The 27765-nt window shown below is 44.4% G+C and overlaps 1 protein-coding gene across 1 annotated transcript in view; it reads left to right on the forward strand.

The window, feature by feature from the left end:
• LOC128713050 (uncharacterized) overlaps positions 1–27765 on the forward strand; it is a 126680-nt gene that overhangs the window by 98462 nt on the left and 453 nt on the right. The window contains exons 4-5 of the mRNA XM_053807913.1: positions 25160–25585; positions 25668–27704. Of these exons, the coding sequence (XP_053663888.1) occupies positions 25160–25585; positions 25668–27704 (2463 nt within the window). The remainder of the gene's footprint in view (positions 1–25159; positions 25586–25667; positions 27705–27765) is intronic.

Below are 27765 nucleotides of genomic sequence, written 5' to 3' on the forward strand. Positions count from 1 at the left end.
TAAGCAATATTAATTTGCTTTAAAAGTCCAGTAAATCAAGCGTAAACTTCACAAAAGCACAAAATTGTAAAGAAAACCAATTTGCTGTAAAAATATTTACATCACATCTTAATAAACTTACTTTCAAGCTGACAATTTACTGTCAAACGCAAACTAGCCACCATCAATATTTTGCTCATAGATTGTTTTTGATGAATGTTGAGCTTATCGGCGTAAAAGGGTTTTTTGTTCAAAAAGTGTTTTCCTTACAGATAGATTTTAGCCCAAACTGTTTAGGAAACTTCGCTTCGTGTACAGACCGATAGTTTCCCGATGCATCAAATCTTGCGGGTGGTAGTTTCACCTCAATTTTATACATAACTTCAAACTGTACATTTTGTCGGTGTAATTAATCAATTATCTACCAAACGCTTGGTGGTAATAAACCCACAAGAGAATTAATTCATCCTATAATCAAAGTTAATTCCACCGAGGTGAGCTACGGTACGAATCGTCCTATGAATTAGACATGATTTCGTTATATTATACCAAAAGCAATATTATTTCTCGCCAGAATAATAAACAATTCCAACCGTGGTTGGCAGTGGCTCTGGCCACAGTTACAACCGCCCATTTTCCAAGAAAACGATTCTTACCGCCAGCCCGTTCGTTTCGGTCGAAATGTGAAGTAGACCCATCTCCAAGGATCTAACCGCGCCCGGCATTGCAAACTCCAATGGTTTTCAGCAACCTCCACGATGAAACACAGTCTAATAATGCCCGCCGGGTATTGTTGGGCGCCGGGTCTGTTTCGGTGAAATGATAATGGCGACCGAACCTGGGCGAAACTTTACGATCGATCAGATTCTTGGAACCGTTGATGATATGTACCACTTCGAGTACGTACTGTGGTAACATTTGGTGCGAGTGGGGGTATGTGTGTACTTAAACCGGGTACACGGACACACATGAATGATTATGGTGGGTAAACGTGGTGTATCTGCCACGTAACCAACTCTTTCTACCTCAAGGGGGGAAATATTGGACACCTCAAGAATTAAGCTTATCAAATCAGCAACCAATACCAATGCATAATGCCAAAAACCGAGACGAACCGAAAATCGTATAGAAAACAACCATTTAATTAATACCAACGAATGCTGCAGTGATACAGGCTGGTGGTTCTCGTTTACTAGCTGTCACCAACCAGGCAGGCAACCAGGCAAACAAACACCTCGTCTCCTTCTTGCTGGTGGGAACCCGTTTCCGCTTAGCATGTACGGTACCTGCCAGCAAACGGGTTGATTGTTTGATTGTTATTATTTTCTTTTACACATTTTCATGCCCGTCTGCGCTTTGCGTTACCAAACTGGGGCCAAGAGTTCGTGGCAGCACCGCAGGGCAGGACAATTAATCCGCGCTAATTAGAAATAGATCTTCCAGGAAATGCTGGTACACGCAGCTTTCATCCGTGTTCTTTTTTTCTATCAGCTAACATATAGGAACGAAATAGGACGTAGTTTCAGTTGGAATTCAATTTCCCGTGTGTCTTTTTGGGGGGCGTTGAGTTTGAGGCAAATTAAGCGTTCCTCTGCTGCAATGTACTGCCCAACAGAACCCAGCGGAACCACATCCACAAGTTCCGGCTGTCCCACATTATCTGCCATCGATGAGCCTCCCCGGGGTTTACGGGCCCGTGTAACAGCGCACACAGTGACATGCTCAGAAACGGTGACGGCTGACGAGCTGTGGCAGCCATTAAAAGATAGCCCTGAAACGAGAACTGTTGCATCGGGTAATTTGTTAATCTGTGGAGTAATTATTTTAATTACTCACTCGCACACTCGTAACGAGCGTCAGAATCGCGTGTTCGAGGTTAGACACAGGCAAGCTGCAGCAGCAGCACCAATAGACAACGATCACGCGCACACACGATCTTGCCTTCCGCTTATGCATAACCGCTGGAGCTGTAACTCTGATTGCGGCGAAGAGTCTACGTCACCGGACGCCGTCCAGCAAAGTGCATAGCAATCTATGGTGACAGGTTTAACGTGGTGTGTACTATTAAAGAGGACGTTTGTTCCTATTCGTCTAGTGAATTAAATAGTGCATTGAATAGATTACCAGTTTTTTCATTCTGGTCAGTGCTGATGGTATTCAATTTTATCTCCATGGAACTAACAAAACCATTTGACCTTGTCTGATTAAATATAATTGTTTTTTAAGGTTTAAAATATCTACATTCCATCAACACTACTCTTGAAGGTGAGCCGAGTTTGAATATCCTCTAACAATTGCTCTCTGATGAAAATGAGTTAGAGCATGTTTGAAAATTAGGAACGATCCCATCAGTCCAGTCCATTCCGAGCGAATGATGCACTATTTGAGCTCAGGAAAATTTGCACAACTTCACACCACTTAGCCCGTACACCGGTACGCAATACCATTTCGATGCGCACGAAAAATTCCAACATAAAGGAACACATACCTACCATGTCGGGCATCAATCGCTTCGAAAACGAAATTCCGCACACGAACGCACCAACTCCGGGCCACGGCTCTCCAGTGAGCGTTATGGGCAGATAATTATATGGTACGCATGCTACCTAAGCTCCGGGAACCGAGCAGAGAATTTTAGTTCACAAACGGAGACCCGTCTACATCCCATGGGAAGCTGGCGCACACTCATGGTCCCACGGTCCCAGAACTACTCCGGACAAACTCCGAGCGGAAATTAACCAATCCAGTGGTGCGTTCGATACTTTGATTGCCACTTTACGAAAGCATTTAATTGAGTTTGCTACATGATGCAACGGACTATGCGAGTGTAGACGAGACGCAGGGAGCGGGTGAGTGCGTCGGTGTGGTAGCCGCTTTCCGCCCGACATCGTTTTGTTGCCACGGTGAAATTGCATTTGGTTTGTTGCGTTGCATTTTGCCGTTGCCGTCTTCCGTACGCTTGACACCGAGTGACCGAATGCCTGAAGAACGCAAATGAAAGGATCCCACAGCCCACAGTGTCAATGTGCGTACGTCAGGATGGGGCGGTTTCGGCTAGCGCTTGACGACTTGAGCAAACGGAAACAACTCCCCACCAGCTTACACACCATCTTTACACACGATCTTCCGGAGAAAAGCCTTCCTGTACGGTTGTTTTCCTAGACCCATGCCGTCCAATGGACTTGCGTGACCAAATGAACAACTGGAACTTGCAAGCGCCATCGGTATTTGCTCAGCACCAGCACCCCACAGCTGACCCACAATACGGTGAAGCAACTGTGGTCGAAGCGGTCGGATTTGGGAATTACGATTTCGTGTCCGTTTCCGCTCGTAAAGAGATTTATGGTGCATACGTGTGAGACTGCCGAAGCACACTGTATAGATCTTCCACCAACCACCCCGAACATGAACGCATTCCAGATGCAGTGGAGACAGAATTTTAACTACACCATAAAGCATTCTACAGCGAAGCAGACGCAACTAGTAAAATTTGGTTCAAAACAATTCAGTCTTTTCCTTACGCAACCAAACGAGACTGAATGCCGCTGAATTCATACGGGAATGTAACCATTATGTCACCTTCCTTTGCATGCCTGGAGAGGTGCCAATACGGTTTGATAAATTGTCCCATTAGTGTTGGGCAAACCTTCGGCTGCAATCTTTCAACGGCCCATTTAGCTTGATGTCATTAAGATGCAGTGAAGTAAGGTCGGTGATGCACACACACTCACTGCAAGTACAAGCGTTGCGACGACGTGTAGGTGTCGCGAGTATATATATTCCGCCTTCCGTACTCCACGATTCGGCGAAAATCTCGGCAATTAATCAAATTTATGAAGCAAGTGGAAAAACACTTTCATCAACCCTAATGGGCATGATGGGACCGGCCAGAAAAGTGAATCCACGGTCATGGTGTAATGTGCCGAACGGTTATTAGACCGTCTGCGGCATGCTGTGTGTGGCGTAAGGTAGTATTTAAACGGATGTTTTGTTTGAATTATCAACAGGTTTTTTTAATGGACGGCAAGTAATGCCTGCGGACGTATGATACGTGTCCACCGTTAAAGTTGTAACGCAATGCAACTAATATCGCTATTTTAGCACTAGCTTGTTTCTTGAAATTTTCCTAATACAATGGAAAGTAATTGATCATTAAAATTGGAATTTAACTACAACAATACAGCCCTGACCCATCAAATAACGCCTGAAAATATGCAATCGTAAATTTAAGAGTAGAAATTTATCACAAAAGGTGACTTATTTACAGTCCATAAAGTTTTTTTTTGTGTTGTTAAGCTTTCCATTTGGAGCAGCTTTACTAAAGTGTTACTGAATTATTATATTTTAAACTTCATTTTATTTTCAATTATCCAATGATTGAAGTGAATCGTAACAAACAAACGACAAAGTTTTATTTTTGTATGTTCTTCTAAATGTCCAAATATTACAATAAATAGTCTCATGAGGAAATAAGGTGTGGAAAAAAAAGACCAACTTGCTGTTAAAGTTACCACCGTTGTTTTTTTTTATATACACCGTAAACAAACACCAGCTCAAGATCGAAGATTAATTCTCACTACTTGTGCCCGCTGACCACTGATTTGCCCGTTACATTAACCCAGAACTAAAACGGAAAGCCAAAAGTGCCGCTCCATAAATCAAGCGGAAGAAAATCCCAACCAATTTATCGGCTTCACCCGAACAACGCATTGTATTGCGCAATTGTTGCTCGCTATCAGCACCGTTTTATCACCGGTGCTAGTTAGCGTTGCAAGCGCAACCTTTTTCCCTTGCTATCGGAAAATCGATCGATTGGTCCAATCCACACCCCCTGCTTCGGCTGTCCGCTTCCCGATGGCAACGTGGTAGTTCGGTCGACACCGTTTGCAGACCAACCTAGTCTAACTTTATCATTCTGCTGGATAGTTGAGCACGAATGAGGCATGCAAAGGAGCTTTTATCAGCGCAACACCCGCTACAACATACACCGCCCAACTAAACAAGTGCTAATCGAAACGGTAGAATGTGTATGCACCGCTTTGTCTCCACCCTCCCTTCGCCTCTCTCCCAACCCGCCCATTTCTATTTCCGTCTCCGGTGTTTTGTTTGATTTCGGAACGACCTTCCCCACAGCCTCGAACCGCCGAAAGAGCCGTCCTTTCTGATTGGGAATGCACGAGAGCGAGAGAGAGAGAAGGAGCGAACTTTCTCCGGTACGTCAAAGCAAACTTTTTCCACTTCCGGCTTTTGAAAGTCTATTGAACGGAAAGCTAAAAACACGCCATAGACTGTTATTACAAGCACACGCTGATACTGTAGCCGGCAACGTTGGCAGTCGTATACTACACACGCTGCTTACAATCAAACGCCAATTTCCGTTTCGAATGATAAACAAAGCGGACATGAGCGGCGTTCAAACAAAAACAAGTAAGGAAAAAGCGCCAAACGAGTACCCCGAATTAGGTAGCGTATTGATACCGTTTGAACTGGAGGGAAATGGGAGTGTTGCAACCTTCACGCCATATTGCTAAACGTCCTCTGCCATCTATACGTACATCTGTGTGTGTACACTTCTAACCCCGATTGACAAAGATAGGGGGACGATAGTCGGCCGGGTAGTCACGCGATAACGCGACAACTTACAGGCCATCATCGATACGATGAGTGTTTTCCAAAATGCTTTTCCTTCGGCTTGTCCCTCCTCCACCCCGTGCCACCCTTCACACGGTTTCTCTTTTCCTTCAAAGCAAAAAAAGCAATAACAACAACAACAACAAAAAAGGTGGTCAGATACACCGGATGGTCTGTCGCCATTTGCATAACCTTATCTGGGGGTAAATATTTGCACTGGAGAACGGTAAATAACTGCTGCATTGGAATGAACTTTAGCCTCTCACCGTGAGCGTGAGCATTGGGGGCGGGTCGTGCGCAGAATTTGGAGGCGAAACACGAAACATTGGACAACTTCTGCTGAAACTTTTCACTTTTAAGAGTCAATCATACAGATTGAATTTGTTCTCCCTTTTGTTTGTAGATTCTGTACGGGGTGTTTTTTTTTGTTTCAGTTTTAAAAAGTTGCTACGCATTATTTTAAGCTTCGTTTCTCTCTATAAACAGAATCGCGGTTTCGCTGTATGCAAAATGTTCCAGAAATCAAGCTAGAAGAAGATAGAAGTTCCAAATTTGTATTAACATACTCAAATTTTCCTTCAAAATAATCAGAAATAGTTCTCACACTTGTAAATATTGTAAATGTATAAATCATTAGCATAATTCATCTCATGTCTATGTACCTTGACAGCTGTCAAAATGACAACCAAAGAAGGCTCTTAACAAATACCGTGCCCATGACAAAAGATATTGAACTGACTTCCAACTGTAATCTTCCTGCAGCCTGCAGCCTTGTATTTTCAACTTATTGTTAAATATTTTAAATTTTAAAATTTCAACTCAAAAACATTATAGTCAGAGCTTAGCTATATTTTAACAATCAACCTATATCCTAAGAGTTGATACACCTGCAACAGATAACAATGACTGTTCTTTGATTTTATGTTCTTTACTTACCCAACAGCTTTATTTTGTTATTTTTTAACCCAACGTCCAAGTATCTTCAATCCCATCGTCCAATTTTCCTGTTACCCTAGTTTATGCTATAACTCCCTCCTGGACGGAATGCATAATGTCTTCAATTTTCTACAATTATCGTATCACCTTCTTGACCACCCAATTAGGGTTCATCCACGAGCGTCAGTCATTGGTTTAATTCCACCATAATCTTACCTTAATGTGAACCTTTTTGTCTTTGGGATCGAGCGGACACCTCTTGCAGACACGGAACAACTCACACACGCAAACCATGAGATTTGTACAACAGAGAACCGAACACCCCTGTTTGCTTGTGCTTTAATGTGAAGCTTTATTTCAATGGAGGATTTTTTTTCCAATCCACCACAGTATCGGTGTTTAGTCCACTGAAGCTGCTGGAACATACAACGCAAAAGCTGCCTGTATGCCAACTTCGTGCGTGTTGTCCGTGAACAAATATTTGCATACTACTGCATCTTTCCTTGCCGAACGGGTAGAAATTGCCAAGATGGAACAGCGAGCAGTTCGATTTTCTCGCAACAGCTTCTCGAGCTTCTTGACGACCGGTGTATCCTTTACCGTTTGCTTGGAATTCGATCGTCACAAACGGGAATCGCTCTATTCCGGACCAGTATTAAGTGATTAATGTTATGTTTTTCCACTTCAATTAAATCGGATCCAGCCGGCCAATACCCGGAGCGGGTGTTTGTGTGTTTGCTCATGAAAGCTCGCTAGTGCGGCAGTGCCCGATGTCGCTCCATCTGGTCCGAAAATGCCCCCAGGGGGAAATAGGGTACCGCTCCATGACTGATGCTTCGAACCGATCCGGATGAACTTGAACAGACCATGTAAACATGTTTGCACGCAGCGTTCTGCTATGGCCGACTGCTTCCGAGCCCGCTGACTATGTGTACATGTATAAGTGTGTGTGTGCAAGCGAGTGTCCTGCACTGTTGTCAACTGGCTGCTAGCGATCGCAGGCAAACCGTTGCTACGACTCGCACCAAGGTTACTGGGTGCTGTGAGCGATTCAAAATAAATGTTAAGCTAATTAATTGGCTCCTCCACGGAACGAGCGCACGGGAACGAAACTGAACAACGCATGAAGCAAGGACGTTGCCCATGATGGGCGGACACACGAACATGGGCAAAGGAAGGAAATTGTGTGGGAGTGTGTGATGTTACAATCAGCATGTAATGGCGCTTCTGGATGGAACGTGTTAATTTATTTCGATAAGCTTTCTAAACGCTTTTTAATGCGAAATAACTTAAAATGAAGGGAAGTATTTTAATACATATTATAACAAGTTTTGGAAACTTCAATACTACTTGCTACAAACATTTGCTTAATCGGTGATCCTGTGTCTTGTGTAATCTTTTCCACAGTGAAGACAAGAAAATCAATTTTCCCATCCACCGTTTCCTTGGAAATGTAATCGTTTAACCGAAAAAACTAATTTCCTATTTTTCATCAGTAACTTGATACTCTCAAGTCCAAGACAAGGGCAAGGAACACAAACACAGCCAAACACAGTTAGAAAAAAAGCACAGACTTTAATTTAATGTGTTTGATTAAAGCAATGCTTTGCGCTTCTCGTCGTCCCATTCGATGCCCACGCTCTGGTGCATCTGGCGTATCGAAATAAATCTAACCGAAAATAGACGAACACAGCGCAAAAGGTAAGCCGAGCCTAAAAACCGAGCAATGACGGACTTTGACAATTAAAAAGTTTCATCCGCCGCTGGTATGTTTTGTTCGATTTTGCTCAGGCCTGCCGCGTAGTCCCTTTTTAACTGCTCCTTTTTTTGTTTTGGTTTGCTTCCCTTCGTGAGCAACTTTGAAACATGTGGGCTGTACGCGAGTGGATGCTGCAGGGACATCCGAACCACAAGCTCTCGTAGTTTGGGGAAGTTCTTTTTTATTGTGTTATTTTTTATGTTAAAACGGCATTGATACAGTTACAGGATCTTTTTACTGTAATTGAAAATGTTTGGTACAAGCTGGTAGCAAAAAAAAAACAGTTTATACATCCGAAAGATGGTTGATTAATCATGCAACACAAGCATATTGCTATCCAATAAAACCTCATTTTTAGCCTGTATATTGATCTTCAATCTGTGGAGAGAAAAATGACGACTTTGTACATGTGTTTAAACTTCATCTGACGTTTGGAACGTTCAATAACCTTTCGCGTCATCGAAATGGAGCCGCCCAGTACTTTACACCTTCGGACCATTTCACTGCTCAATTTCGATTCCCTTACCTCGGGAACTCGGTTGCTGTTTGTTGCTGTAATATCTTCTTTGCTATTTGCATTTTATGCCCCAAAAAAACTGGAGTTCAGAAAATAACACACATTAAAAAGCTCTAAAATTCCCTTAACGACTCCGGAAAATATTACACACAATACGCACACCGACAGACAAAAGCGTGCTCAGCACCAAAGAGATTCATCTTCTTGGGGTAGATAACAAAAAAAAAGGCAAAACACGAGTAAGGTTGAATATTTTATCCGAGCACGATAATGCTTCTGGCAAAGTACATCAAACAACCATTTGGCGAAATATCTATCAACTCGCTAATTGTGCGGTACGTACACGCTCTCGAATTGAAATTTATAGCGCTTGTCTTGGGAAACCGACGTTAAAGTGCACGAATTAAATATGCACTCGTTTTTTTTTGCGAGGTAGCGTGAAGTGTGAAGGTTAGTGGGTGGCGTGAAACGATCGTACGATCGCAAAGTTTCCGATGGGCGGAAAATCAGTGGCTGCTTTACTTTGCCAAGGTGCCGATTCGGTTCGACAGCATCAATTATTGGGTAAATTGATTGTATCTAGCACAGTAAATCACAATTAGCGTTCATCACAGCAGTTACTTTTCGATGTATGAAGCTAATAAATTGCAATATTGATATTTTAGTGTTGCACCACCAAAGAAGCTCATATTGCTACTGTTTTGCAATAGTTAGCTGACAACTAGACAATGCAAAACGATTATAAAATAATTAAAAAAATTTCTCCCAATGATAACTCAATTCAACAGGTTTCTGTTGTTCTACAAACTGTTTTGTACAGACCATGCTGCAAGTTATCAAACATGTGCTGAAGCTGCAATAACAATCGAGTGAAGGTGTAAGAAAAAAAAAACAACGTATTGAAGCGTGGCGTTAATTAACGCTGGGAATTCAACAGCTTCCTGAGCTGTTTCTTGCCTTGTGGGAATTCATTTTACGCTCCAGGCACGTAATGGCCGGTACGTATCCTATTCAGAAAAGGATTACGACAACTTGGACATCGGCACGGCTACGCTTTTAATTCCATCGTCGAGCGAAGCGCCCGAGTGTCAGAGCGCCACAGACAGACGGACAGAGCATCGCTGATGACTTATGGATTATAAAAAGGACTTGCAGCTAGATATGGTCGCCGAGTTCCGTGTGCGATGTCTTCACCTGTCACCATTTGACAATGGAGTGATTAACTTTCCCATCGCGATGTACGCTTCAATCAGGCAAGGGAAAAGGTTTTGTCACGCGTGTACGCGTATGTGAGATTCCTAGCGTTCTCTCGTTCCACAAAGCCCGATATCCTGGCTTTCCACCATCGGCAGGTGCCCGGGTTTTTGGTTAATTTTTTTTTAGATAGAAGCGGTAAAGGATAATGAACCGTTTGGTTGCAAACATAAACACCGCTTACCGTCCGTTAAGCCCGATCCAGAAGCCCTCATTAAAAAGGCTTACTTACGGGGTATCATAAAAAACATTACTCTTGATTGCGACTCGGCTCACGCTCACCGGATTAGTGGGTTCGCGGCGCACGTGGCGCAGGGTAAAGAAATGGCTACGAGAAAGCCATAAACATTCCATCAATTACTTGAGCTGTGACGAGAAGGTAGGTGTGTGTGTGTGTAACGATGGCACAGTGGAAGATGAATGGGTAGGATTTTATGCGCGAATAATTTTTAATGTTTACTCTTAAGCCTGGCCAAAGAAAATTGCCTACCTTTAAAACCCTTCGGCTAACTCTCCGGTTGGACTCGCCAGGCAAGTGGGAAAAGGCCAGCCAATATCATGGTAACGGCGGTGAAAGTGAAAAAAACATCCTCTTCCCTCCATCCGATCGTATTTTATTTTATTTTCTTCCAGCAAAATTGCTCAAATTGCTGGTGATTGCAAATTTTGTCTTCCCCTCTGCAAATACCAGGTTTCGGCTTTGTTGTTTTCCATGTTTTCGTTTTGTTTTCATCAATTTTAGATAGCTTCACATTCAGCCCGAACAACGTCGTCTCGTTTGACCCTCCGATGGGTTAATAAATGGTCAAAGTGAGATGAAAAGCTTCCACAGGCACAGATACAAACACGAATGCGAAAACTTACCCCACACTTGAAAAAGGGATTTAATAGACCATCGTATAATGGGAATAGTGTTGGCCATTCCTGTATCCTCTGCTGAGGCATATTTTGAGAGTACATCAGTGTGTGCTGCCCAGGATGTGAGATCTGTCCTTCGCTTTTCTTTTTTATTTGAGTTCCTTCAAAAGCACTCCGGAAGGACCGCTTACGGAATGTTGACAGGATGAAGGATCTGCACTACCCCTTTAGACTGATGCTGGCCCCAAAAACCCGGCCACGGCTCGGACCGTTTAAACCCGCTCTGTATTCTTGAAATGGGCCTGGAAGAAATTCTCTCCCCCTCACCCTACCGAACGGCTCGACGGCATAACCAGAATCGTCCGAGGGCCGATGATGAAATTCTCGGTGTGACAATCCCCGTACCTTTCGCAAACGTCCCAGCGAGGGACAAACCGTGCCCGACAATGCGCTACCCTTAATGTATGGCCCGGAATGGTTCCGAAATGCGGATCCGTGTGTGCCTTTTTGACAGTTTCGGGTGTGTGTGAAGTGTACGAGGACGGTAAGGTTGCCGGTTCATGATCAAAGGATAATGTACGCTTTGTCCGGCAGATGATGAAGTTGTTAGCCCGAACGATGCCGGTAGATCCGCATGGATTCATTGGTTTTGGAATTCATTTATGCATTCCTCGGATGGTACACGGCTGATGCTATCGACCGAGAGAGATCCTCGGAAAAGTGAGATTCATCCATGCGAAGATGCCTTGGTTTGTGGCAGATGTGTAGACCGACACTACTACCGAGCGATTCTGTTTGCACGAATGCTACAAATTTAATCGGTGCTCACACAGGGACAAACAGTTGGGAAAACCGATGGGTGCTTAGATCGGTTTGGAAATGGGACAGGAAGCAATCTGATTTACTAAATTTGAAATTTTAATTCAATTGCAACGCCTGTACATGACTGATAGGTGTGTTGTATTGTCTTCATTTACTAGCACTTTCGCTCGCTTAAGATGACGATCTCTTTTTAGTAAATCGGTTCTCGGAAAAACTGACCTAGTGATCGACATCTATAACTTGACAAAGTGTTCTCTAACAATATTATTCCAACGACGATTTATAAATTGCTTGAGAAGTAGTTATTCATACTAATCATCTTGACTTATGCACGATCTCCAACTCGCCTAGAATATCAAGCTTCAAGTTCGTCAAAAATATCCCAGAATTTCAAACAACAATAGTTGAAAGATCGACTCCTCTGCCAGCCACCTGTCAGTTGCCGTAGCCAAAAGCTTGTTGCATTTAATAAATACATACTGATTTAATTTGCTTTACAATTTCCCGTTGAAAGCGCAACGTCATTGCAGCTGCCCAAGGCCCATTCGGTGTACACCACAGTAACACCAATTAGCCCAAAATAGTTCCCGTGAAAGCAATGCCCCCGAACACACAGACGCACGAAGCGACATTACGGGAGTGCTGCTGGTGGTGGCCATTACTCCATTCAGCTTTTCGAAAAGCCGCCCGCAAACCCATTAGCGTCAATTAGCGTGTATAGTTCAATTATCAAACGCTTGTCCCCTCTTCGTTATTTTGTTGTCTAATTAATTCACTGTTGTCTCGCTATTGCTCCGTCCATTTCACTCAGCGGTCTTATCCTTTTTGACCACGGTGCTCACACAATTGGGGCATTGCAGTATATTGTGTAGCTTCTGTGTTTTAAGGGTACTTTTCTTCTTTTTTGTTCCGAACAGATCGAAACAAGCTTCCCGTTCCCGTTTGTGGAGTTCAAAAAAGCCACAGCAAAGAGGGATGCTGGATAGATGAAACTGAAAGAAACAAAAAACAACCGAGTTTTGAGTTGGATACCGGGAAAATATTTTCCTCGTTTAGATATAAGGGGCAAAAAAGAAGACAAACTTGAATGGTCGAGTGGTTTTACCAGGAAATAAAGAGATAGAGAGAGCACGCGCGCGAAAGACAAATGCATAATTAGATGATAATTTGATTCAAATTGTTTGCTGCTGCGAAGCATTTTTCCTACTCGAGTTTCTCGATGCGGCCCATTACATCGAAACCCCACCGGTTTAAGTGGTTTTGGTATTTAGCTGCAGTGCAACAGTATAACCTGTTTGTACAGGAACAGGAACAAACCTCTCTAGTACTGAACTCCTACTGTACGATCAATGATCAAACATTTGGCCCAGCGATCAAACCGTCCACCAGCCACTTGATTGTGCCTTGATTGTGTATCAGCAACTTCCGTCCATGAAATGGAGTCGAACAAAGGAGGCAGAAAATCCACGCACAATGGCGCGCTGTCCCATCGATGAATCGTGTTCCGTTTGTCGTAAAAAGCGCCCGTTCAATTATTATTCCGGGCCGAATGGAACACCAAACCAGCAGCAGACAATCGGTACGACCGGCAATTAATTGGCCCCGTAAGGACACCAACATTAGGGGGCGAGCAACAACAAAAAAAAACTTGCGTACAGAAAAAACGTCCTTTCTACGGATCACTTTGAGGAAGGAAATGTATCGAGGGAGGAGGGGAACAAAATAAAATGGAGAATATCCCAAGCAACAGAAAAAAAATGCTGCGGGAATGGAGGAAAAACAACCGGGACTCCATAAATATCCCTTCGTTCAAGCGGGACCGTTTCGTTACGTCTCCGGCTACGGCCCTTTGGCACTCTGTTCCGATTACGGGGGAGGGAGGTGGGGTCTATATCATCTGCGTTTGATTGTTGTACCGTTTTTATGGCTATTTCCGGCCAAATGCCGGCGTGGTTAGATGAGTAAATAAATCACTACCACCGTTTATGTTCGCCCGTTCGGGTTTCGAGTTGATGATCGTCTGCTCGTTTTTTTTTTTTATTTTAAACTGCATTCGATTGACCGTTTGAATTGAGGCGGAAACAAGATACTTCTATCGTTTGCAACAATTGCATCCTTTTTGTCGTATTTCTTTTTAGATGCATAAGTGTAGTTTGGATTATGTGTAAAGAATGTATGTTTTGCAGAGTAATAAGTTATATAGCTTCACTCAATTAAATAACTCTTATGTTTTGCGTTTAGAGCAGTTGAAATCGCCTGAAAGTATGCAATATCTTTTTAATTGCCACTCAGGCGATATTGACTCGGGACTAAACAGACATTTTCATCTTTTTTGCTGGCTTAATTGGAAAACATCCTAATTGAAGCCAAATAAAACACATAAAAAGGCAAATTACATATTCAAAATATAAATCAGTGATCATTTTTTCCTCACAAATATTTAATTTTGGCTTCATAATCAAAAGTAATTTAAATAATGTACAGTTGTGAACGAAACACAACAAAAAAAAAAACAATTTAGTAGCAAGAACTAACTTCCTACATCCCCTTCGGCCCACGGTTCAACCTAATTGTTGGATAGCAGATAAAATAACTTCTCCGTTTCCTAGGACAGCTCTTTACAAGCTGATCTAAACTAATCTGTAGCCAATTAAAATTTCTTCCATCATGCACCAATCTGTCTGCAACTTAGCTGCAGACCGAACCCGTAATGAGATTTGCCGTACTGGAACTTTCTTCCTGTTCGTGGGGAGCTTTCACCAGCCTTCAGAAGAACAGGTGAACCAACGTCACCGTAGGTAACTAGCATCCCCTCCTAAACATCCCCCAACCTTCCGCACTGCACCGCTTTGATAAAATGCCATCAACCGCCAACCAAATGGCACTCAGGAATGCATTATTTCGATGTTCCACTTTTGCATAAAGAAATATCAACTTTGTCTGCTTCGTTGTGTAGTAAGTGGAGTGTCGGGGCTAACGGCATAGAACTAAACCACGAACGGTAGGGGCGGGTGGGTTATTAACAGGGCTTTCCAACATTCTCCTTCTCGCACCCTTTGCGGTTGGGGCATTACCTTCATTTTGTCCGACAAGCCCGACCCCGCATCGGGTTTCCTTTTGGCGGGGTGGTTGTTTCGCTGTGCAAAAATACTTTGTTGCACTGTTTTCCATTTAGCAATTGTCAGGTACGTTTCTGACAGTTTTTGGCTTTTGCGTGTGCGCGCGCGCCATACGGTGACGCATAGGAGTTCGCAACAAACAGACAACCGTGCATATCGGATGCTGGCTTACAGGTAAATACAACTGGCCGTGCGGTGACGAACCCCGGGGCCAAGGGAGCGATGAATAGTTTCTCCACCTTGCGGATCGCCCTTGATCCTTCCCCATCACTCTCCTCTTCTGAGCTCATCATCGCTTCGTTTGTGCAACCAGGGCTGCCGAGCAAAAGATTGTGGTTAGCTAAGGGGGTTCTCACCGAACAACCCGATTCCAGGTGCCGTAGAAAGAGGTTTTGGGACGATGCTGCTGCTACTTTGGAGTAGAAATTAAATTAGCTTAAGTGGATTTCAGTATCTCGAGCTGTCGAGCGCAGCTGCTCACGAACAGAAAAAGAAACAGCAAAATAAAACGATACAAAGATGTAGCTTCCTTGTGCAGTAAACCATTCCTGGGCCGGCCACACGCCTGTTCGCTGATTGGAGTAACAAAACTGTGCCAATTGTTCCGTGTAGTATGGTAAGCAAAGCAGCAGCAACAAAAAAAGCGAGCGCTCACTCTACCTTCTAATGAAGGACGTTTGTTTGTTGAATTTTCAGCGTGTACCAACTTTTCGCCCTCCGTTTGTGTGTTTAAAACATAGAAGAACAGAGCGAAAGAATGACTGGGATAAAACAAGAAGCGGTTGAAAGAGGGCAGCTCAAAAACAACTGAAGCCACAGTCAGAACCAATGCTGGAGGTAAACAAGATGTTTCTCCCTGCCGGGTTCCGCATGAAGTTGGACGAAACGGCTGCACGTTCAGCAAGTGAAGTTGTTAGACAAAAATTAAAAACTTTACATTCGAAAACGAAGTATGAGGCAGAAGAGCTTTTATAGCCGGCAAAAGAAATAGCTCATAACCTCTCGGTCGGTGCGGACGTGAATTGCCAGGGGAGATGAAGTTTTGCTCCCATAGCTCTTCAACTCTTTCCGCGAGTTAATGTGAATGGTGGGGAGCTTTTTTTTTCTTTGGTTTTTGGTCCCTTTCCAATGCCAAACGGACTTGCCGTGCTTGGTGTGAATGGGAGTCGCAAAGTTTTGCTCTACCCACTTGAGGAGCGTTTTGCACTTCCGGATGTTAATGTCAATTAGGGCGTAAAGTTGCATCAAGAGCAACATGGGGAAATAAAACACTAAAACCATTGCGCTGTGGGCCACTCGCTTTTGGGAAGCTGTCAAAGCAAACACTTGATATTGGTATGATGGATGGTATTTAAGATGCGGCGTGAGCTGAACTGGTACATTGGGATGATTGAAAAGTTTCGAAACACAAATTAAGGAATGTCACGTATTGTTGAGTTGAAAGACAGTAGAGTAATAATCAGCTGTCCTAGAAGATTTATAGTGAAATTTTCCTAGAGATGATTGTAACTTTCATCTTCTTATGTATTTATCTTAGCATTAATACCGAAGTATGATAAGTGTTTAATTTCTATCATTTTCAAAAACATTTTCACAAGACCAATATCTCTTCCAATCGAAAAAATACAGTTCTTTACGCCTGCTAATATGCAATTATTTTGAATTTTCATGCAAACAAAACTGCATGTTAGTTCACATTGCATACTTTTAGGCGTAATCAAAATCAAAATCTATCCCAATGCAGTTTTTGTTGTTTCTTCAAACGTTAACTAATTTACATAATTGGTTATGACGGTATTAGAAAGAAAATCGAATAAACTAATCGTTGAGAGAAACGAGAAAGACGGGAAAAATGTGAACCAATCATTTGCAATGCGTGAAAATACAATCACATGCAGTGGAATTTAATTCCCAACGGACAGAATGCTCCGGTTGCGAAGAGATGATAGTGATTTGATGTGATTTTCATGGGAATCCATTTCCATATCTGGTATTTTTTCCGGATTTTTGTATTATTTTTTGCAATAGATAGCGGCATTTAGAATGCAATGAATGGGTTCGCCTGTATCTGAAGTACGCTAATACGTTAAAGCTCTTGGAACTCGTTTGATGCGAGATATGTGAATGCAGAGAACATGACATGAATAATGCCACTTGTGTACCAACACGCAATAGTTATGCGATTGTCATCCCTAATCCATTTTCGAAGAATAACTTTCATTAACTTTATCCTGATTGTTACAAATGACAAACATTCAAAGCCTTATGTCTTACATAACTTTAAAATTAAAATTGTGTCCATAGGACGTATTCGTATGTGTCATATTAACCATTCCAGAGTTCGAAGCTTTATCTGCATTCCACACGAAGAATATGCTTAAAGCACACCATATCCAAACAACATGTAGAACAAGTGTATCTACACTCCGTAAAATGAGGCCAGCAACATCCGGTGGTGTGCAGTAGGTGCATGATGGTTGACTGTCTGCCCAAAAGGGAGTCGCTTCCGGTGGTGGGATTAATTAAAAATTAAACACCCTCGAGGCGGTCCATCACACATACACCTTCACACAACCGAGGTGAATTTGGTTTTCAACGTGTGACTTGTTTTATTTTTCCCTATTTTTCGTTTTGCTTTTGCCTGTTAGGTTAGACGAATGATTCTCTAAAATTCCGGTTCAACAGCAGTGAAGCAACACAAATCAGTCTTCCTACAACTAACCGCAAACTAGCAGCACGAGGGCGCTGTTTGTAGTGCATTTGTGTATAGGTTTATCCTAGTGCTCCGGTGCAATGGTGAGAATTATGGCAATCGTACAATTATTAATCAACAGCAAATCATACCACCAAGTCTACTGGGTTGGCGGGAACGTAAAACCAGACCACGCCGGACCTAGTTGCTCGTTCATGAAGCTAACGAACAACGGTACAATAAAAAAACGCCACGCCGTCACATCCTTTGCCCTGCTGCCAGTGCAGTTGCATTGCCGTTGGGTGAGGGTGTTTTTATTTCCAGCCTTTTATTGGATTCCGGTGTTAACGCGGGTGTTGTACGGAATGGGAAAATATCGTTCTGGCTGGCCAGTTTACCAGGGTCAGGTCGGCAATTTCCGGTTCGCATGAGTGAACCAAATGAAGTGCTTTATTAAGTGTGTTGCTGTATTTTTATCTTCATTGCAAACGAACACTCAAATGCATGCTCGTCGGGGGAGTGGGGAGTTGCTGTGGCCGTTAGTCATCTTACTGTGATAAAAATTGTTTAATTAACCTCTACCCGGCATCCAGTGTCATGTAAATAGCAAACTGTGGATAACGCACAGTAAATTCATATCAGATCGGGTCAATTTATTATAAGAATAATTAATTTTGTAGTATTCAAACGTAAATGATAAATATAAAGAATTGTATATCCTATTTATTATTCTCTACGCCTCTACTCTACCCACGCATGTAGATATGTATCTTTATTATTACAAATGATGGCGCTGATATGTAAGGAACGCCATTATTCAGTCACCGTTCGCGGAATTTTCTCCAACTAGTGCCTTGCAAATAATTTCACCCGGTACGATGTGCATCGGCCACACATGCTAAGCTTATCGAAGGCCTATTTTTATTCCACATGTCAACGCAACTGCAAATGGCACCTAAAGTATTAATAATAATCACCGGCTTAAGCCTTAAAAAATCGGACAAACCATTACCATGTGCCGCGTGGGTCGGAGGCCATTCTTGCGCTGCCCAATATGGTCCCGTCTTTCGGCTGACCGAAAAGTGTAGTGTAGTTACATACGAACCCCTGGTAACAATATTGCACTAATCAAGACTAATGCCCGTACAGGGACGCGAACGGTATTACGAATCACAGCCACACTCTGGCCGTGTTGGTTGCTTTCGTCCGCCATGCGAAAGGGATCCACACGGGCCCTGTCGGGGGACAATTGGATTAGAGATTACAAATGCCGTCTCATGTATGAGCTTTTTCGACGTTGGTGCGGGTTTGCAATTGAAAGTGAAACAGGCAGAAGGCAAAACAGCACCAGCAGCGATGGTGGCAAATCCTCCCTTTCCGGTGGGTGTAAATGTTCGATTTCGACCCCCACATTTTTGTCTGCTTATTTTCTTTGCAATAGCAACGAGGCTGAGCCAAAATTATGCGGCTTTTACAAGCATTTGAATGTGTGTGTGTTTTTTTTTTCAATCATCTCGCTTTTGTGCTGGTTTAGTAATTAGAAGGATATTGCTTTGATAAGCTTTGAGCGAATAATCATGTGCACCCTTGTAACTACTAGTTTTTGATGCAGAAAATTTGTTGAAAAAATTAGGAACATTTTATGGGAAAAAAATATTTTGAAAAAATATCCTTGCGCCTTTATTCATAAACCACCAGGCGCCTCCATGTTCACATTTGAAGTGCAACATTTTTACAACGTTGTTTTCTTGTCTTTCTTTTTTTGGTCTTGACTATTTTGTTTACATAATTAACTGCGTTTTTTTACTCTATTCAAATTTTAAGATAATTTATAGATCTTTTTTCGTTTTTCTGATTTTTTTTTCAAATGTTTTTTTTTTCAAACTTTATAGCAAACTTTCTCTTCTTGGCGTAACGACTTTCCATTAGATCATGCCTTTCATTTATGGCTTACTAGACATAATTTTACCACAGCTGGATAGTCAGTCCTTGCTACGGGGAATTAGATTTGAATGGGATTTTGGACCGGACCTGCCGTGTAAACACTGGCGCCTCCATTTTTAAACTAAAATATTAGTTCAATGTCAGCAGGAAAAGAAAGTAAAAATATTTAAAGCCAAAGTTTCAGTCGGAACGCTTCAATAATTGATGTCGTTATAATAACCAGAAACAATTCCAAAGCTGGAAAAGCCTTTCTGCAGACGTTTAACGATCATCAAAGAAACATGCGGCTTAGAGATAATAACAATAGATAGTAATTTGTGTAACGGCCCAAGCCTGCCTTTGAAAGCATTCGATTAAAGTGTCCAAATTAAAATAACATAACAGCACCGTCGTCCGTTCGCGTGCCAATAGCTTTAAGCCGACGCGGACAAAGCCAAACAGCAAATCTGGATCTTATTATAAATCTAATTAATCTTTACGGCTGCTTTTGATTGTTTTCGTGTAACGGACACAATCCCCGGCGCCTAAAGGACGGCTCGGAAAACCCTGGCAAATTGTTGAAGTCGAAATAAAGCTAAACCTTTCTCCGCATTTCCCACCAGAGGTGGTTGCAGCACGCGTGTGCAGGGCGCGTAGCAACTGTCGGTGGTTCGTCATCGATGAGCGTGTAGAATTGATCCTTCTGGCCCGGGGTGTCAGCCGGGCGTCGCTTTCGTTCCGAGAAAGCTTGCCCACCGAAGCTGTTTTCCCAGTAACGCAGCCTACTGCCAGAGGCAATAAATTTTGCTCTCACGTTCACCACCACAACCAATTTCTCATCCGAGCCGATCCACCCCGATCGGTTCAGACGGTCGATTATTGTCATGGCACGCATATGGAGCCAAACAGGAGGAAGCACAGCTATAGATCGGAATACCTGGTCAACACGGTACGGGGGGAGGGAGGGTGAGGAAGAGAGTGCCCGAAGCTCGGTAAACGCGGAAATTTATTTCCGGTGATAACGAAGCCATTTGATGGGGCGTCTTCAATCGTGCAACATTAAGCTGCGAGTAAAAGGCAGGTTTTCCACTGCCCGGCAATACACCGTCGTGCAGGGCAGAGGCGCGCCTGATGTGCTGAAATCCGCAAGAAAAATTGTCCAATCGAGGCGATCGAAACTGGCCCGCGCACACACCGCACCGATGGATCACCGATTTGACCGAATCCAATTTCTCGGGATTAGATTTACGCCGTGTCCGTTGGACCGGACCAAATTCGTTTTTCCCCCTCGGATGCCCCGTTCGGTTCGAGCACATCATTCACAGTGTGATGCTGCGTATATTTGTCGGCTATGTTTTGCTTGTGTCTTTTCCTTTCGTGTCTTGTTTGGGGGGGGGACGGGGGGTGTACTCAACGCAAGCGATTATTCGTCTGATGTTATGAATGCGGGAACACGAAAAAGACGGAACTTAACAGGATTATGGTGACCTTTAATTTTCACGACGAGTCGAGATTGATTCCTTCCCCATGGCGTCCCATCGTTTGGGTGCTGGCATTGCTCCACCCAAGCGGGAAATGGATGCAGTTTTCTCCCATAGCTCCCTGAAAACCGGTTCAAACCAGATTGATCAACTCCATTGTCCATTCTGTACCGAAGCATCCTCTTCACCCCCAAAAACGGGAAGACAAAAACCTTTGCTACTATCGCTAACACACACACACACAAAAATAGTACGAAAAACACAAACGTCTTGACGAAAAATCGTGTCAGAAAGTTACCGCGAACAAATGGGGTACCCCTTCAGTTCGGTGTCGGCCCCCAATTTGCCCCCATTTGCGTTTTTCGGGAATGGGATGTTTTTTATGTGGGTTAACAAGTTTTGCAAGAATAAATTTTACTGTCAGATTTTATCCTCTTTTTCATTGTCAACGTTTCGTTGGCCTCCCTTTCCAGTCCAGGCTTTTGTAAATGTCCACCGATTCGTTTGAAAAAAAAATGGACCGAGTCGTTCCTTTCTTTCTTTTGCATGCTGGAGGATAGATGGAACTTTCCACTTAATTCATACGATGTTTCACAGTTGCTTATGGGGGGTTTAAGAAGTGTTTCTCGGAAGGTTTAAACATAATGTCGGCGCTAAGAAACTTATCGAACTGGGACACCCGTGGGTTATCACTGGAAGTTTTACAAATGAAGTAAGACAAATGAATTTTCTATAAACGTTTGCTCTTAGTCGCGATGTGCATGCGTGACAGATTGATCGATCGTGTTGTGGTCTCGTATGTTGTGCGAATTGTGCGCTCTATCCCCTACAATATTATATTTTGTTAACGAAAATGTTAGATTACACCATTTTTGTCACGTCACCCATATGACGGGTGACGCTAAATGTGGGTGACGCTAAATGTGGGTGACGCTCTTGTGCACTTAGTATCAAATATTCGTTTGCATTTTAGATACGGAATCAATACAACAAGTAGAATTATTGTTGTAGAATTATCATTACATTGCCTTATTCCTGTTCGAAAATTATCAGTTAATAGTCCAAATTATGCTGTAAACTTTTAAATAACAACCCCAAGCCTAAACTTATCGATAACTTATCGAAACAAACAGCATCATAAGCGTATCTTTTGAAATAACGCAAGCAATATCGCTTTGAATTGTTAATTATTTATTTCGCTTTGGGCATACTACCCATCGACGGTTCTTAAAGCTGCCGTGGAAAATAATCGCTTAAACGCCCGCCATTATCCCGCTGACAGGTCTAAAAGCTTTTCGTCGCATAATATTCGGCATCGGCACGGTGTTCGCCGCATGAAAACTCGTAAAACCTCACCCACCGGGACAACCCGTGCGGTCGGATGGTTGGATGGGGGTGGTGATGCAAAAACCATACCAAAACAAAAAAAAAGCTCTCCTCCATCGCTAAATCACGCCAAACCGAATGCATCGTAAATTTGGATCACATCATTCCGAGGCTCGAGAGGCCCGCTTGCCGTAACCATTTCCATCCGAAAAGTAGCAAAAACACACTCATCATTTTAGTGGCGTTTGCCGTGCCGGAAAAACCGGCACCCTCCGGTCGCAGTTTGCCGAATGGTTATTTTCCATCATGGTTCGATTTTTCCTCGTCATTTTTTTTTGTTTTTCCACACCAACACAAGATTAAAGCTTTCAGTCGATTTGCCGACCGACGTTGGCCGGAGGTGGTAGTAGATTGTTAGTGTCGTTATGTCGCAGCTTGATGTCGAGTGAGCGGTGGAACGGTGTTGTGGTCCGGTTGTGCTCAACAGCGGCATAAAAACAAAAACCGGGGGCCCATTTCGCTTCCGTGACCGTGTGCGTGGCGTGCGCTTACTTAAGAAAGTATCCAACCGAGCTGGCAAAACAGGAAAATAGCCGCGAGGATGCTGTGTTATTACCGTTTCCAATCATTAGGCCTTTGTTGGGAAAGCATTGAATATACTTTGCTCCGTACAAAGGTTCATATTAAACGAACCCGGATTGTTTGCCAAATTTCTACACTGCGGAACAGCTTGTTTTGCACCCGCTGCAAGCTACAAAAGCATTTAACTGGATTAGCAAATAAGAAACGCGGAAAACTAACTTTCGCCACAGGGAATTACCAGCTGATGCGGTTGGATGCTTTTAACGCTCCCATTACAGTGCCCCATGTGTTTTTTTTTTTCCTCTCAGACCACTCGTTTTGCCATTAAACCGGGCATCACTAAACAGACGGCCGTTTAGATGAAACTGCACCTGCATCACTACAGCACCCCCTCCAGCAGGCACGAAAAAAAAACCATCGTGACGATCGTTTTATGTACTGCATGACTTTTCACGACTTTACACTCTCGTGCGGCAACCCCGCAATCGGATCGAATCGTACGAGAATGGAATTTAACGCACCTACATAAACAGACACACCAACCAACAAAAAAAAGCTCTCTCTTTTCACGGTGGAACAAAAGAAACAGCAAGTCCATTCCGATCCTTCCGAGCCAGACCGAACCCCAAAACAAGTTGGCTTTGTCTGCCTTTTCATTACACAGTCACCACCCTCCAAGTCGGCAAGATAAACACTTCACTTCAAATCGCATCAACAGTGTGTTGTTGTCCTTTGCGTTTCCCGTCACACGTTCCCGCCACAGTAAGCGCATTCGCTCCCCCCCTCCCCCTCCCCCAATGGTCGCGGAGCGGTCTTTTTAAACCGTCGCGAAAGCGGTTTTGTTTTGAAAAGAAGGCAATGAAAAAAGTGAAAAGTTTTCCACGCTAACACAACAACGGTGCGCGAGAGCAGAAGAAAAATGTCAAAAAAGTTTTATGTTATGTTTTTGTCTCCGCTTTTGCACGCCACGGGCACACTTTTGTGCTTCGCTTCGAAGGTTGCAAAAGGGCCGGGATCACAAGCAGGGCAGGAAACGGAAACCCGAAAATGGAATATGGTTCCTATCGCAAAGGTTCGCGATCGGCACGCGGCGTGCTGCAGTGGAATGATGTTTGTTTGTTCTTTTGCTGCGCTTAATCATATGGGAGCTTTTTTTCCAAAGGTGGTTTTGCAAAGCTTTACCAGAACGGTGTACGTTTTTCTTTTCACTGTCTTTTTTCTTGTTTTTGGTACAATTTTTTCCTTCCATATATAAACCATATAAGGGAGCTATTTAGCCGTAGGTGAGAGGCTTCGTTTTTTTTTTGGCGTGGGCTAATTTCATGTCACCCGTGGCCGTGACGCGTAACGCAATCGATGCGGTGCGGTACGTAAGAAAACATCATTAAAAATTTAGACCAACATCGAACACAATCGCTGCGCTGTGCGAAATAGAAAATCGCTACCACATTGCTTAAGCCAATGTGGCAGCCGTTACCATCAGCGGCCAACCGGTGTCGGCACGTTTGATGAACGCCGAAGGTTATGAAGTTACAAAAGCGATAAAACAAACTTTCTACTTGACAATTTTGCGTACTGCTCGAAGGAAACTTTTGCATGCGTTATAAAATGGTCCGGCATCATATTTGGGGCCATGTTTAACGACCGGCATTGTAGACTCATTTTGTGTTCTTGTGTTTTGAGGAACATGGACGGAATATGGACGACTTGGCCGTATTTCTAAATGGAACTTTATTGTTAATAAGTAAATAATAAAAAAAACTACAATAATTATCGATAATCGCAAAGGAAACTAACGAATAACACGAAGTAAATTAAACACTGAAAAATACTGCAAAAATAATCAAGAATGGAAAATAAGCATTATTAAAACATCAATCATTATTCAAAAAAGCAAAATATTCAAAAAACTGAATCAGTATTAAAACGGAATAACAGAACTAAACAAATAAATTACGGGATATTAAAAGATAAAAATTAATGGAAGATAAAAAAAGCAAAAAAATAGATCATAAACAATAAAAGAAATAACTGGGAAAGTGACAATAACAAACATTGAAATAAACAAGAAAGGAAACAAACACAAGTAATAACAAATTAAACAGCACTAAAGGAATACTTATTAAAAAAGCAATATGAGAAGAGAATACGAGGACTCGAAAAAAAAGACATTTTATCGAAGTTATCCGTTGAATCATACCTTCCCATAAATAAATAAAGAAATGATTAAATCAGACAATCCAATCTAATAATTATTTTCTCTCCACTTGTCTCTTGCAGCAACCACATCTAGCAACGCACCGGCAGCTGCGGCTACGACGACGATCGTGGCGCTAACTACGCCCACCGCAACAACCCCAACCGTAATGTTACTGCACGGAGACGGCGACGACGACGAGGGTGCACTGAACGGCCCACGGGCAGCCGCCGCCACAACCACCAACCTGCGAAGAATCTCCGATCAAGATCGACCCCTGTTCGAGGCGCTGATGGCCGAGGAGCGCGGTGAGCTACCCCGACGGCGGCACGCCTGCACCGGCCGCTTCCTAACGATGCACAAGCGACGCAGAAAGAAGCTGCTGACGCGCAGTCTCGCCCTCGATCAAGCCATCCTGGACGATGTGCTTCACGGGCAGGTGCAGTGTATACTCGATCGCGTGAACCACTGGCGCTTCAACGCGTTCACGCTCGAGACGGTGACTGGTGGTAGGTTGAAGCAGGCTGGAAACGGTCTCCTTGCAGTACTAGTGATGGGCTTTGTTTTGTCTTTTTATTTGCCTCTGCACAGGTCGCTCACTGCCGGTTCTATGTGTTCATCTGTTCCACTGGTACGGGCTGCTGGACCACTTCAACCTAGACGTAGTTAGAGTATGGAAATTGTTTAGCTTAATCGAGGAAGGTTACCACAGCACGAACCCGTACCACAACTCGATCCACGCGACCGACGTGACGCAGGCGATGCACTGCTTTCTGCAGGAAAAGCGCATACTGGAGAATCTGAGCCCGCTCGAGATCATGGCATCGCTGATCGGTGCGGTAACGCACGATCTCGACCATCCGGGCGTGAATCAACCGTTCCTGATAGCGACCTCCAACCATCTGGCGGCCCTGTACGAGAACACCTCCGTGCTGGAGAACCACCATTGGCGGTCGGCGATCGGGTGTCTGCTCGAGAGCGGTGTCGCCGAGCAGGTGCAGGACATCCGGCCCGAGCTGGAGAAACAGATCAGCTCTCTAATACTGGCGACGGACATTACGCGGCAGCAGGAGTTTATCGGCCGGTTCCGCGACTACCTGAGCCGGGACGCGCTGGACATGCGCGACACCACCCACCGCCACTTCATACTGCAGATATCGCTCAAGTGTGCCGACATATCGAACCCGTGTCGCCCGTGGGACATCAGCAAGAAGTGGAGCATGAAGGTGTGCGAAGAGTTCTTCCGGCAGGGCGATTACGAGCGGCAGCTGAACCTGCCGGTGACGTCACTGTGCGATCGGCAGTCGACGACGGTGCCGAAGATACAGACTGGGTTCTTTAAGTTTGTCGTCACGCCACTGATGGACGAGTGGCATCGGTTCCTGCGCACGGACCTGTCCCACTCGATGATGCACCATCTGAAGTACAATCAGACGCAGTGGGAGAGTAAGCTGCAGGCGGAGATTAACGAGGAGACGCGCACGGAAATCTCGGACGCGGAGCTACTGGACGAGGAGGACATTGAGGGTGGCGACGAGGATGGTGGGGTGTGCGGTGAGGATGAGGCAGATGAGTCGCATCATCTAGCCGATCTGTCCGACAGCTCGGAGGTGCTGCTACCGTTTGCGATGGCGAAGCTCGGACGAAGAAGTTCGCTCCAGGTGGCGTCCGCCAATCACGGGTTCGCCGGCAGGGTGCGCAACGAGCGGCGACTTTCCGTACCGGCTACGCACTGCATCCCGAAGATCATCCTGCCGGCGAAGGAATCTTCGAGCGGGGGACGATCTTGCGGAGGTTCCGGCGGTGGTGGTGAGTTCACCCTGCAGCCACCGGAATCGATCCAGGAGAGTGACGAGCATCGGTTCGACGCGGACTCACTGTCCATCTTCTCCTCCGACAGCGACAGCTTACATCGGGGAGCCCGTGGTTCGTCCACCGGCAGTACCGCGGATCGTGAGCGACCGCTCAGTGCGGAGAACCTGCTGCCGGACTGCAGTATCGCCTCCATGACGGACGGTGCGTGCGGTGATCGGCTCAATCTCGTACTGCACGGTGCAGTGAGTGTGGGCAACACGGCCAACCTGCTCACCGTGGGCACCTCGAAACATCTGATCCGGCAGCAAACGTTCCCACCATTGCAGCCCTACGTCCGGACGCGCTACATGTCCTCACAGGCCGAACTCGGTGCCTGCCCGGAAGCGTTGCTCGAATCGTCCAGCTCGAACAGTAGCGGCTCAACGAACGCACCGGCAGGCTCGGCCGCACTATCAAACGTCGAATCTCGCGGCCGAGTGCTCGCGACCAGAAAGGACAGCATCAAGCGGGAGCAACAATCGGACGGGGCGGGCTCGTCCCAGGCGGATGGTGCCGGCAAGATAAAGGTACCGAAACTGTCGCTCGGCCAGAAGGAGAACCTTGACCCATCGATGTTGAAGCGAAGTCTGAGCAGGCGGCGTGGATCGGCCCCGGTGACTGTGGCGCTACCCACGAAATCGGGCGCAACTGCGGATGCATCCGGAACCGGCGTTGGGACTGGTGTTGGCATTGTGGGCGAAATCGGCAAATCGTTCATCATCAAAACTTGCGATTTAATGCGCCGAGGCTCGATGCCCGTCGACGCTCTCATGCGTAAGTGAACTTAAATTACCCGACAGCAACCTGAAATTTACTGACGGTTTCCCTCTTTATT

Source organism: Anopheles marshallii, chromosome 3, assembly GCF_943734725.1.
Source record: "Anopheles marshallii chromosome 3, idAnoMarsDA_429_01, whole genome shotgun sequence".
NCBI classification, from domain to species: Eukaryota; Metazoa; Arthropoda; class Insecta; order Diptera; family Culicidae; genus Anopheles; species Anopheles marshallii.